The sequence below is a fragment of the Piliocolobus tephrosceles genome, unplaced genomic scaffold (assembly GCF_002776525.5).
Source record: "Piliocolobus tephrosceles isolate RC106 unplaced genomic scaffold, ASM277652v3 unscaffolded_27660, whole genome shotgun sequence".
NCBI lineage: Eukaryota > Metazoa > Chordata > Mammalia > Primates > Cercopithecidae > Piliocolobus > Piliocolobus tephrosceles.
The window spans coordinates 5,303-18,674 of NW_022310599.1; the positions used below are offsets into that span (position 1 = coordinate 5,303).

At 49.3% G+C, this 13,372-nt stretch overlaps 1 protein-coding gene across 1 annotated transcript; it reads left to right on the plus strand.

Moving 5' to 3' along the window:
- The first annotated feature begins 3,602 nt into the window (after window positions 1-3,602).
- Window positions 3,603-7,489, plus strand: NFKBIA (NFKB inhibitor alpha). Its single transcript, XM_023189638.3, has 6 exons — window positions 3,603-4,575; window positions 5,196-5,304; window positions 5,604-5,814; window positions 6,106-6,194; window positions 6,302-6,571; window positions 6,941-7,489. The coding sequence occupies exons 1-6, from the start codon at window positions 4,349-4,351 to the stop codon at window positions 6,986-6,988; spliced, it is 954 nt and encodes a 317-aa protein (XP_023045406.1). The 5' UTR covers window positions 3,603-4,348; the 3' UTR covers window positions 6,989-7,489.
- Window positions 7,490-13,372: the final 5,883 nt, after the last annotated feature.

Here is a 13,372-nt window from a genome sequence, read left to right on the forward strand (position 1 = left end):
CAACAGCACAATCTCGGCTCACCGCAACCTCCACCTGCCAGGTTCAAGCGATTCTCCTGCCTCAGCCCCCCGAGTAGCTGGGATTACAGGCACCCACCATCACGCCTGGCTAATTTTTGTATTCTGAGTAGATACGGGGTTTCACCATGTTGGCCAGGCTGGTCTCGAACTCCTGACCTCAGGTGATCTACCTGCCTCAGCCTCCCAAAGTGCTGGGATTACAGGTGTGAGCCACTGCCCCCAGCCTTGTTTTTCTATGGGAAAAGATCCATAGCTTGGGGGCTCCATGTTCTGAAGAGGATGCAGACAGTTGCTACCGGTCTAGCAGGGAAGAAGACAACACGAGACTGAAAGTAGAATGTAAGTTCAGAATTTCACAGTGGGGCTGCCAGTCGGGAGTGCACCTGCCTTGCTCTTCAGGAACTCTGTCATGGCTCATCTCTCTTCCAGCCTAGCTGCACTGAGCAATGGGTACCCTGATTCCGGAGTTGACTTTGCTGGAGCCAAAACAATTTAGTTTTAGTTGGCCAGGCCAGTTGACACAGGCCACCCTGCCCGTATCATCAAGAAAAGCTGAGGATTTTGGACCACCTGGTTGAACTTGTAGATTCTCTCCATGGCACTTCAGGCAATAGGTTTTGTCCCTACTGTGCTTGTTCCATGCAGGAGGAGTGCCTGAAGTGCCTGCAGCCAAACCAGGCCCTGGTGATGCTCCTTTTCCCAAGAGGGTGCTCCTGGAGCATCACCGGCCATGCTGTCATCTCCTATGGCTGCGTCCTGGGCCAAAATACAAGTAGCTTTGAGATGTAACTTATTATTTTTTTCCTTATGCATTAAAAAGGCCAAATAACATTAAAAATGAGTTATCTAAAGTTTTTTGTTTTGTTTTTTGAGACAGAGTCTCGCCCTGTCACCCAGGCTGCAGTGCAATGGTGCGATCTTGGCTCACTGCAACCTCTGCCTCCTGGGTTCAAGTGATTCTCCTGCCTCAGCCTCCTAAGCAGCTGGGATTACAGATGCGCGCCACCATGCCCAGCTAATTTTTTGTATCTTTAGTAGAGATGGGGTTTCACCATGTTGGCCAGGCTGGTCTCAAACTCCTGACCTGATGATCCACCCACCTCAGCCTCCCAAAGTGCTGAGATTACAAGTGTGAGCCACTGCGAACAGCCTACAGTTTTAACATTTTTAAAAATGTTTATGGTTAGCTAGAATGTTTGACAATGAGGAGAAAAATCTGAGTGCTGAAGGGTCCATAAAGGTCTTTTTTTTTTTTTTTTTTTTGAGACAGGGTCTCAGTCTGTTGCTGAAGCTGGAGTGCAGTGCTGCCATCATGGCCCACTACAAACTCTACCTCCCAGGCTCAAGTGATTCTCCCATTTCTGCCTCCGGAGTAGCTGGGACTACAGACTCCTGCCACCACACTCTGCTAATTGTATTTTTTGTAGAGACAGGGTTTCGCCTTGTTGCCCAGGATGGTCTCCAACTCCTGGGTGGCAAGCAATCCTCCTGCCTTGGCAACCCAAAGTGCTAAAATTACAGTAGTGAGCCACAACTCCCGGCCCATAAAGGTCTTTCTAAATCAAAACCAGACCCTTTTGTTGTCTTCTGCCCAGTCTGCTCATGGTTCTAATTTCCAAGTGTATATTCTTTTTCACCCACGTTGTAATGTTTGTTGACTTAAACCATATAGATGATGGGGAAAAAACCTGTTGGATCACATTATTCAAAACTGTTTCCCAGAGTTGCAGGAAAACAAAAGGTACCTCCTTGGTGATCTCCATTGCAGGGACAAGTCATCAAGGCTCAGCACCTCCCAATTTTTTCAAAAGGCACCATGACAAATCAAGGAACGCCTGTGCCTTACTCGTACCACTAGGTGTCACACGAAACAATCAGGAATAAAGACCACCAGGTCCTGAAGGCTACCAGAAATAGAAAACCATAGAAGGTGATGCAAAACCTTATTCCTCAGATATTTTTATTTTTCATAACCATTTTTATACCGGAAGCCAAATATCTTCTTCTGATGTATCCTCTATAATTGGGACATTTAGAGTTTGATGTTTCTGTACATGTTTAAAAGAAGTAAATTTCCCCAGATGGGGGTGGGTGGACACCCACGCTTTATTTTCCCTAACAGTTGGAGTAGAAAATAGTTTTGAGTATATTCCAAATTATAGTGTAGTCAGTCTGATTTTCGCAGTGTGTTTTCAAATGTGTTAATACTAAGACTGCTTTGGCCAAATGATTCATATACTGCCAAGGGGTTCCTGGGTAAATTTCTACGCATTTCAGTTTCTCTTTAGGGAAGTAGGAACAATATCTATCTTACAAGATTAGTTCTGAGAACTAACAACGTGGTACCTAAGGCACTGGAATTCTTTCAAAAATTTATACCCTGACATTTCCAAGAGCCATGGTCACCCTTACAAAGGAGAATTAGCCATGCATTTGTAGACACTATGACTTTTAAGCTACAAAAGACCTTAAGTAACATTCGATCTAATCTTATTATAAAAGTAAGTATACCACAAAAAAGTTAACTGACCTCTCCAACTAGTGTAAAGACTGCACTTGAGATGCCCCCCTGCAGTCCCTGTCTCCCCTTGCCTCAATCATTGTAGAATTGCATATCATAAGCCTACAGAGACAGTGGTAGCTATCCCTGGGAAGTTTTCATTGTAATATATGATCATTACTACCCTGAAGGTTCTATCTGATTTTAATTTTTTTCCCTTCATACTTGGTCTCTCTCTATTGAGTCAGATTTCTTACATTCTAACATTAGGGGAGGGGTGGAGATTTGAAGAGAGGGGAAGGATTGGTTAGTACATGGCCAGTCAAGGTAAAGATGATTGCAATCATCACCAGAAATCTCTGCAGAACTACAGAGGGCTCCTGGGACTAATTCTGAAGAGCTCTGACCGAAGTGTGCTTTATTTTGCCTGTACCAATTCTATCAAGTAGATGAATTCAGTCCATGGCTTGCAGGCTTGGAGGTAGAGGCGGGATGGAGAGCATAAATCACATTTCTGCAGATGAAACCAGAGCATAGTGAGCCGAAACCCCTTTCTACCTGGGTGGCATGAATGGGTCCAACTGCTACTATCCCCCAGGACAAGGGAGCAAGGAGGGGTGGGCAGGATGGGAGGATGGGGCTGCCTTGAGCCTCCTGCAGGATGCCTGGCAACTACTTTCTTAGCGGTCCTTAAGGTCCAGTCGCGGTTAAGGCACTAACTAAACTCATTCTTCAGCCTCCTTCTCTAAGTGCTCCTCGAATTGCTCAGTTTGGATGCCCAGAAGTAGGTTCAGGATCCATTCTCTGCGGCAGCACAATGTAGGTCAGATAGCATGAACGCAATAGCTACTTATGAACACAATAGCCACTCTGTTATTGCAAGGTATCCACAACCACCACTACAAAGATTAACACCTTGCTTTACTTGGGAAAAAAAAATCATGGTCCTATTCAGCAGTTTCCCCATACAGGGAGAGTTTGCCCCTCCCCCAGTCAACAGGGCTGTTCATCCCTAGGAAGTGATTTGAGAGTTCTCCAAGGATTTAGGCTTTCCACTCCTCCAAAGCTTTCACAGTTCTACCTGGCAGAGGTGCGTGGGGGGTAGGGGAGGAAGGGCGCGAGGCTAAACGTGCCTGTGCTGCAATGAGCCTGATATTGGCAGAAACAGAGGAGTGGCCTGCGACCCCATAACCACAGTGCGTCCTTCCCCTTAGAAGTCTGGGGAAAGCAAATCCCTACGCCCAGCCATCATTTCCACTCTTGCGTTTTCAAAAGATCAAAAAACGGAAAGGACCGGCAGGTTGGCAAACCCCAAAGAGGGACCGCCCATCAGCTCGGCGTCCTTGGGATCTCAGCAGCCGACGACCCCAATTCAAATCGATCGTGGGAAACCCCAGGGAAAGAAGGTTCACTTGCAGAGAGACAGGATTACAGGGTGCAGGCTGCAGGGAAGTACCGGGGGGAAGGGGGCCTGGTCGGAAGGACTTTCCAGCCACTTGGCACTCATCAAAAAGTTCCCTGTCCGTGACCCCAGTGGCTCATCGCAGGGAGTTTCTCCGATGAACCCCAGCTCAGGGTTTAGGCTTCTTTTTCCCCCTAGCAAAGGACGAAGCCAGTTCTCTTTTCTGGTCTGACTGGCTTGGAAATTCCCCGTGCCTGACCCCGCCCCAGAGAAATCCCCCGCCAGCGTTTATAGGGCGCCGCGGCGGCGCTGCAGAGCCCATACCAGCCCGTGCCGCCGTCCCGCCCGCCAGCGCCCCAGCGAGGAAGCAGCGCGCAGCCCGCGGCCCAGCGCACCCGCAGCAGCGCCCGCAGCTCGCCCGCGCCATGTTCCAGGCGGCCGAGCGCCCCCAGGAGTGGGCCATGGAGGGTCCCCGCGACGGGCTGAAGAAGGAGCGACTGCTGGACGACCGCCACGACAGCGGCCTGGACTCCATGAAGGATGAGGAGTACGAGCAGATGGTCAAGGAGCTGCAGGAGATCCGCCTCGAGCCGCAGGAGGTGCCGCGCGGCGCGGAGCCCTGGAAGCAGCAGCTCACCGAGGACGGGGACTCGTAAGTGGCGCAGACCCGGAGCCGGGGGTCGTCGGGAGGGCCGGATGCGCGCGGCCGGGGAGTGGGAGGCGCCGGGCCTGGAGCCCGAGCTGGGGAACTAGCGATGCAGCCGGGCTGGCGCCGCGGCGCCCCAGGGGCTCCTGCACCGCCCCGAACGCTGCAGGGCTGCAGGGCCGCGCAGGGCACCGGCCCGACTCGGAGGGGCAGCGGCTGGGCCCTGGTGGACGGCAGCGTCGCCACACGCCCCCTCCCCCCAGGTCTGTCCTCTAGGCCGGGGGCGGGGCGGCAGCTGGGACGCGAAGTCCCGGGTTGCATAAGGCGGGGCGGGAGTTTCTGGCCGCTGGCGGGCGCCGAGCAGCCGGGAGGGGAAGTACAGGGCGTTCCGAGCTGGCGGGAGGGCGGGGCGGTCTGGCCGGCGCCCGCCGGGGCCGCGGGGGGAGGGGAGCGGAAAGTCCCTGGGCGCCTGCCAGGAACACTCAGCTCATAATAACCTCGCGGAAAACACCGCGGCCTCGGCCTCCAGAAACCCCGGCCTTGCGCAATCCCCCGCAGCCCGCGCCTCCCTGGGCCCCACGCGATGCACTCACCACCCCTGGGGTTTTTCCCTCTCTTCCCCACAGGTTTCTGCACTTGGCCATCATCCATGAAGAAAAGGCACTGACCATGGAAGTGATCCGCCAGGTGAAGGGAGACCTGGCCTTCCTCAACTTCCAGAACAACCTGCAGCAGGTGCGCCGCTTGCCTGGCCTGGGCTCTCTAACTCTGGGATGTAGCAAAGTCACCCCAGATCCTTTCTGAATTCAGGGCCACTGGGCATTATTCACACTCACCTTTTACTTCACGTCAGCCCACATCCTAGAGAGTGAAGGAAATTCCACTGATTTGGTGAGGTCTTTATGACCCACCTGGAGTCTCTGCTATTTGCCAGTCTAGGAGAAGCAGCACCCAACCAAGAGACGGGTTCAGGGGAACTCAGGGTGTGGGTTTGGTCCGTGGCTTACTTTCTCTGGTCTCTCCTGCATTCGTAGACTCCACTCCACTTGGCTGTGATCACCAACCAGCCAGAAATTGCTGAGGCACTTCTGGGAGCTGGCTGTGATCCTGAGCTCCGAGACTTTCGAGGAAATACCCCCCTACACCTTGCCTGTGAGCAGGGCTGCTTGGCCAGCGTGGGAGTCCTGACTCAGTCCTGCACCACCCCGCACCTCCACTCCATCCTGAAGGCTACCAACTACAACGGTATGTCTGCCTCCCTGCCCTGCCCCACCCCCTCAGGTGGCAGGTGATGTGGAGAAGGGGCAGGTGGGCCAACTTAAGGAGTCAAGGCAAGAACTTAAAACTCCCAGCATTTGAAAGGTTGAGAAAATATGTGTGCAAAGTGCCTATTGGATGCCTTTATAAAGTTCCTTCAGAATCCAGACTGTGGGTTCTTAAAATTCAGAAGATATGACTATTTGTCCCGTAAAAGAATAGGTGAAAGGAGTGAGAGTTGAAACAGGTGGTTATACTTTTTTCGTTTTGTTCTTCCAGGCCACACGTGTCTGCACCTAGCCTCTATCCATGGCTACCTGGGCATCGTGGAGCTTTTGGTGTCCTTGGGTGCTGATGTCAATGCTCAGGTTAGTGCTTCCTGCCTCCGATGCACTGAGTCAGGTTCCTCGTGCTCATGTTGTGAGCAGAAATTCCAAACGCAGCCATAGGCATCTCAAATTCCTTTTGGTTTCAGGAGCCCTGTAATGGCCGGACTGCCCTTCACCTCGCAGTGGACCTGCAGAATCCTGACCTGGTGTCGCTCCTGTTGAAGTGTGGGGCTGATGTCAACAGAGTTACCTACCAGGGCTATTCTCCCTACCAGCTCACCTGGGGCCGCCCAAGCACCCGGATACAGCAGCAGCTGGGCCAGCTGACGCTGGAAAACCTTCAGATGCTGCCGGAGAGTGAGGATGAGGAGAGCTATGACACGGAGTCAGAGTTCACAGAGTTCACGGAGGATGAGGTGAGTCTGTGAACGCCCTCGGCTCTCTAACTAATGAGGGACCATTCCCTTCACCCTCCCGGGCCCTTAGAACTGCTCCTTATCAGAGGGGTATCTATATCATGAGTCTGTCAAATTTCTGTGCATAACCAGTATCCCAATAATGTACCTTTTTTTTTTTTTAAATAGCTTACCCTTTTTTAAAGAAAAGCATTTTTTTAAACATTTTTAAAATGGGAGTTAAAGGCAAACTCCCTCAGCCTGTAAAGTTCATTGTATTTGGGCTATGGAGAATGGAGTCCAAGGGTTATTTCCAGTAGCGGCCTCCCCATCCCAGTAGCTTGGCAGAGCTCTGGAAGTTTAACGTGTCTTCTTTCCCCTTGTTTTCAGCTGCCCTATGATGACTGTGTGTTTGGAGGCCAGCGTCTGACATTATGAGCGCAAAGGGGCTGAAAGAACATGGACTTGTATATTTGTACAAAAAAAAAAAAGTTTTATTTTTCTAAAAAAAGAAAAAAGAAAAAAAATTTAAAGGGTGTACTTATAGCCACACTGCACACTGCCTGGCCCAAAACATTTTATTGTAGTGGGATCAGCCCTCATTGTGTTGCTTTTGTGAACTTTTTGTAGAGGACAAGAAAGATCATTGAAATTCCAAGAAAACTTCTTTTAAACCTCACCTTTGTGGGGTTTTTGGACGTTATCAAAAATTCATGGAAGGACCACATTTTATATTTATTGTGCTTCGAGTGACTGACCCCGTGGTATCCTGTGGCATGTAACAGCCAGGAGTGTTAGACCTTTCAGTGATGTGGGGTGAAAAGTTACTACCTGTCAAGGTTTGTGTTACCCTTCTGTAAATGGTGTACATAGTGTATTGTTGGTAATTATTTTGGTACTTTTATTATGTATATTTATTAAACAGATTTTTACAAATGAGTTATCCTGATCATTTTCTTCCTGTTCTGAAGTTCCATCCTCCGGCAGAGGTGGAGGTGGAGCATTGTAGGGGAGCAGGGAACTCCCAGCAGCTTCTCACACCTGACACCCAGCCTGCAGCAAAGCTTTGCAGGCACCCTGGGCCCAGTGTGTGGGAGGGAGGCTGTTGCAAGGTTATAGGAAATGCCAGTCTCAGGCTTGGGGAGGAAGTGTGCTGCTTGGCCTGTGGTTGGAGAGGTCTCCGTTGTCATTCAGTCATCCCTTGATTTAAACTGTTGCTGGACCCTAACTGCCACTTGAGGAAATTATTTTGGCCAAGAAGAATATGCTGAATTCATATAGAGCTGGGAAAGATCTCACTAATACAGGAAGTTCTTAAGGACATAGGCTCAGAAATGGGACCGTACTGACATTTGTTAGCAGATGCTCACCTCTGAGCCTCAGTTTTCTCGTTAGCTGGGCTGTTGTGAAAATTAGATAAGACAATCCACGTAAAATGCATAGCAGAGTGGCAGGCATGTAGTGCTAAAGAAAAACAAGCTGTTACACAACATCCTTTATGTCATACCAGGAGAAACAAGTTCAGAGAGCATGTCCTGTCCACGGTCACCCTGCAGGAGAGGTAGGTGATTAACATACTTCTATGTTAGAGGTATGTGATAACACGCACTTATTTTGGGGTAAACATCCTTTAAGAGCATTCCATCTCTTTATGTGTTTTGTTACTGGCTGTAGTAGAAAAGTAATAAAGACTTGAAGGGTCTCTTATCAGTTCAGTCTACTGATAGTACTGAATGATTCTACAGAAGCAAATGTCACAAGAAATCAGTAATGTGAAACTTGACTTAGATGCTCTATCTTGAGGTTTTCATCCCTAAAATGGCTCTCTTGCCTAGGTAGAAAGAAGAATAAAGATGGGTACACTAAAAGCTCAGACTTTACTGCTGTACAATATAAAAAATCCATTTGTACCGTGTGAACATTTTTATTAAAAAAAATTTGGGAGATACGGTCTCTGTTGTCCAGGCTGGGGTGCAGTAGTGCAATCACAGCTCACTGCAGCCTCAAACTCCTGGGCTCAAGCGATCCTCCCAACTCAGCCTCCTGAGTAGCTGGGACTACAAGCATGCACCACCATACCTGGCTAATTTTATTTGTAGAGACAGGGTTTCTCTATGTTGCCCAGGCTGGTCTCAAACTCCTGGGCTCAAGAGATCCACCCACTATGGCCTCCCAAAGCGCTGGGATTACACGTCTGAGCCACCACACCAAGCCAAAATATTTTAGAGAAAAAGTAAAGTTCCTGCATTCTAGAAAATGCAGAGTAGTGTATAATCGCAATTTATGTCTGACTTATACCTAAGAAAAAATTATTACATTATCCCTTTCCTGATCCACAAATGATGTCAAAGTCAAAAGAATATGGTCACCTTGGACCAAAAAGGAGCCAATATTCAGTGGTCTTCCACATATAAGGAGTGTTACTACAGACTGGTTAAAGCCAGTTCTGCCCCAGTTCTTTTTTTTTTTTTTTTTTGAGACGGAGTCCCGCTCTGTCATCCAGGCTGGAGTGTAATGGCGTGATCTCTGCTCACTGCTAGCTCCACCTCCCGGGTTCAAGCGATTCTCCCTGCCTCAGCCTCCCAAGTAGCTGGGATTACAGGTGCCTGACACCACACCTAGCTAATTTTTGTATTTTTAGTAGAGCCAGGGTTTCACCATATTGCCCAGGCTGGTCTTGAACTCCTGACCTCAGGTGATCCGCCTGCCTCAGCCTCTCAAAGTTCTGGGATTACAGGCATGAGCCACCGCGCCCAGCTCTGCCCCATTTCTGTAGCCTCAGTCCATCTGGAACCCAGCACTGGCGGTCCCTCTACCAGTCTTATTCTTTGTCAAAGTGCTCAGGTTCTTCACTGAAATTCCTTGTCCCTCCCCAAGCACCTCAACACAGGTGTTAAATGACCTACCACAGGAATTAGGTCAGTTAGGTTCAGCTCTCGGCTAAGTGGAAGAGGTAAGATGGGAGTGGGGGGCAATATCCCCACCCTCATTCTCAAAAGAACAAAGGTTGGAAACTTGGCTCCCCAGTTTTGGAACGATCACCTTAGTGCTTTCTACTCAGTCAAACGTGACTCTTCTTCCCTCTGTAAAGGGGTTAAATTTGTGCCAATTCACCCATACACTGTCTCTAGCTAGGTTGGAGAAACAGGACAAAACTGTGTGCCACCCCCTCATCCCCAGCCTCCTGTAGCTTCCAGCTCTTGCATGAGGTGCCACCCTCCATGGTCAAGCAAGGGTGGGCCCCTTCTCACCTACTTGGGCCCAGTCTCCCACCTTTCTAGGCTTCAGCTTTTCTTCTTTCTAGGTTCTAATACCCAGAAAAGGTTCTGTCATCTGCATAAATCTTGAGGTAGCTGGGCCCAGTTAAGCACTGAAGGCTGCCCTGGTTCCTTACTCTCTAGTTCTTCTCCCCATTTCTCATCCTCTTTTCTTTCTTTTTTTTTTTTTTTTTTGTGATAGGGTCTCACTCTCTTGCCCAGGTTGGAGTGCAGTGGTGTGATCTTGGCTCACTGTAACTTCCACCTCCTGGGTTCAAGCAATTCTCCTGCCTCAGCCTCCCGAGTAGCTGGGACTACAGGTGCCTGACACCACTACACCCGGCCAATTTATATATTTTTAGCAGAGATGGGGTTTCACCGTGTTGGCTAGGCTTGTCTCGAACTCCCTACCACAAGTGATCCGCCCACTTTGGCCTCCCACGGTCCTGGGATTACAGGTGTGACCCACCACACCCAGCCCTCCCTGCTTTGCTTTTCTTTTTGTTTTAAATGTATTATCTTTCTGTCCTGCCTGTTGGTTGGGTGACTGGAGCCTGGAGTTCCCTAAAGGAAAATTTTAGAAGGGAAACATTCTAGTCAGTAGAAAATCTTCAAATTCCTAAACAAACAAGAGCAAAAGATCTCAAAGCAAACAGGCCAGCAGACGGAGAGCCTTCTTTAATGCACTTTGATTTCCTCCAAGAAGTTACAGATCATGTGGGGACAATTAGGACTAAGAGTGCCTAGAGAGAGAGAAGTGATATGAGGGGGAAGTAATACGTCACATCAGCAACTTCCTTGAATTCGGTTCCTTGATTCCTTCTGCCTGCCTCATCCATGAGGATACATTTCCTGTAGAGGCCATGTGTACCAAGCCCTTCCAGAAAGTAAGGATTTTTCTTTAAAGAGGGAACAAACGAGTCTGAGCAATCTGAAGACCTTCCCCTGGGGCCTGGAAATTCAGAAGGCTGGGAGCTTGGGTGGATTTGCATGGAAAGTTCAATTGCTACTGGAAGTGATTAAGTGGTGACAGAATTGAGTCTGTGAGATGGGTCTTCCTTCTCCCCCACTTCCCCCCCCCCCCCCCCCCCCCCCCCCCGGCTTTCTGCCAGATTTTCATTAACTTGCCTTAAGTGTAGCTGAAATTTCATTTGGCAAGAAAAGTCTGAGTTGTGGAACTCCAGTCTGAAACATGCCCAAGAAACATTCCCCAACCTCTGGTGCCTGGATAAGAATATCCCAGGCTGTTTCCCCACTGAAAGAGAGCATTACAGAAACTGAAACTGGACTTCACCTGTGCTTCCCTCCTAGAGAACTGCAACTCTCCATCCCATTCCTTCATTTGCCTCAAAAAGAACGATTCTCCAGGCCTCCCACCAAGGAGGAATAAGCCATGGCCTCTGCCCCAAAGAGCTCCTTAGGTGGAGAGGGAGACAGACAAGCGCATGGAAAGGCACGGTGAGATGAGAGGCCACAGCATGAGAGCTGAGCCCAGGCACCAGCGTGGAGTGGGGGCGGGAGAGACCGGTCCAGAGCTCATATGCCAGTCAGCTATTTACCTGCCAGTACTATATTATCTTTGTTTTTTTCTTTTTTTGAGACGGAGTCTCGCTCTGTCGCCCAGGCTGGAGTGCAGTGGCGAGATCTCAGCTCGCTGCAAGCTCTGCCTCCTGGGTTCACGCCATTCTCCTGCCTCAGCCTCCTGAGTAGCTGGGACTACAGGCGCCCGCCACCACGCCTGGCTAGTTTTGTAGTTTTAGTAGATACGGCATTTCTCCATGTTGGTCAAGCTGGTCTCTCTCTCCCTACCTCAGGTGATCCGCCTGCCTCAGCCTCCCAAAGTGCTGGGATTACAAGGCGTGAGCCACCGCGCCCGGCCCGAAACCTGGTTTTAAAATGAGCTTATTTGTACCTGTGGTAGGAGATTGCTGCGGTGTGCAGGCTGACCCCTGACTAAGCATTGGAACTGGAAGGAGTGGAGAGGCAGCTGCTGCCTCTCTGTAACCGAGTCCCCACTGCCCATGCTGGAATATGAGAAGTCTTAACAAGCAGTTAACTGAAAAGCATCAGAGAAAATATTAAATAATAATTTCCCCTTTAATATTGCTGTCATTCCATATATTTTTACAATTTCTTAAGTATAACCTATATGAAAAATAGTCACCTACTTAAAGGTAAGTTTTTATTTTATTTACTTATTTTTTTGAGATAGAGTCTCACTTTGTCACCCAGGTTGAGGTGCAGTGTCACAATCACGGCTAACTGCAGCCTCAACCTCCCAGGCTCAGGTGATCCTCTTACCTCAGCCTCCCAACTAGCTGGGATTACAGACGTGTGCCACCACACAGGGCTATTTTTTGTATTTTTTGTAGAGAGGGGGTCTTGCCATGTTGCCCTGGCTGGTCTCCAACTCCTGGACTCAAGCTGTCCTCCCACCTCAGCCTCCCAAAGGACTCCAGTAGTGTGAGCCACTACGACTGGACTTCAAGGTAAACTTTTAAAAAACTTTTCAACTGACTGTGCGAGGTGGCTCAAGCCTGTAATCCCACTTTGAGAGGCTGAGGCCAGAGGACTGCTTGAGCCCAGGAGCTCGAGACCAGCCTAGCAATGCAGTGAAACTCTGTCTCTACTTACTTATTTCTTTATTTCTTTATTTTTATTTATTTATTTTTTGAGACAGAGGCTTGCTCTGTCACCCAGGCTGGAGTGCAATGGCACAACGTCTGCTCACTGCAAGCTGCCATTCTCCTGCCTCAGCCTCCTGAGAAGCTGGGACTACAGGTGCCCGCCACCATGCCTGGCTCATTTTTTTGTATTTTTAGTAGAGACGGGGTTTCACCTTGTTCACCAGGATGGTCTCGATCTCCTGACCTCGTGATCCACCTGCCTCGGACTCCCAAAGTGCTGGGAATACAGGCAGCAACCACAACTCCCGGCCTGTATTATTTAATATGTATTTAATATTTAATATTAATATTTCATATTTATTTAATAATATAAATAAAGGTCGGGCACAGTAGCTCCCACCTGTAATCCCAGCACTTTGGGAGGCCAAGGCGGGTGGATCACCTGAGGTCAGGAGTTCGAGATCACCCTGGCCAACATGGTGAAACCCCATCTCTACTAAAAATACAAAAATTAGCCAAGTGTGATGGTGGCAGCCTGTAATTCCAGCTACTCGGGAGACTGAGGCAGGAGAATCACCTGAATCCAGAAGGCAGAGGTTGCAGGGAGTGGAGATGGTGCCATTGCACTCCAGCCTGGGCAACAAGAGTGAAACTCTGTCTCAAAAAAAGAAAGAAGAAAGAAAAGAAAGAAAGAAAGGGAAGAAAGGAAAGAAAGAAAGTAAGTCAGCCTGGGTCACATAGCCAGTAAATGGCAGAGCCAGGCTTGGGCAGGCTCTAGGTCTATATTCCTAACCTGGGGATAAAGCAGCTTCCAGGCCAGGCACACTGAGTCACTCCTGTTATTCCAGCACTTTGGAAGTCTGAGGCGTGCAGATTGCTTGAGCCCAGGAGTTTGAGACCAGCCTGGACACCACAGTGAAACCCCATCTCTACAAAAA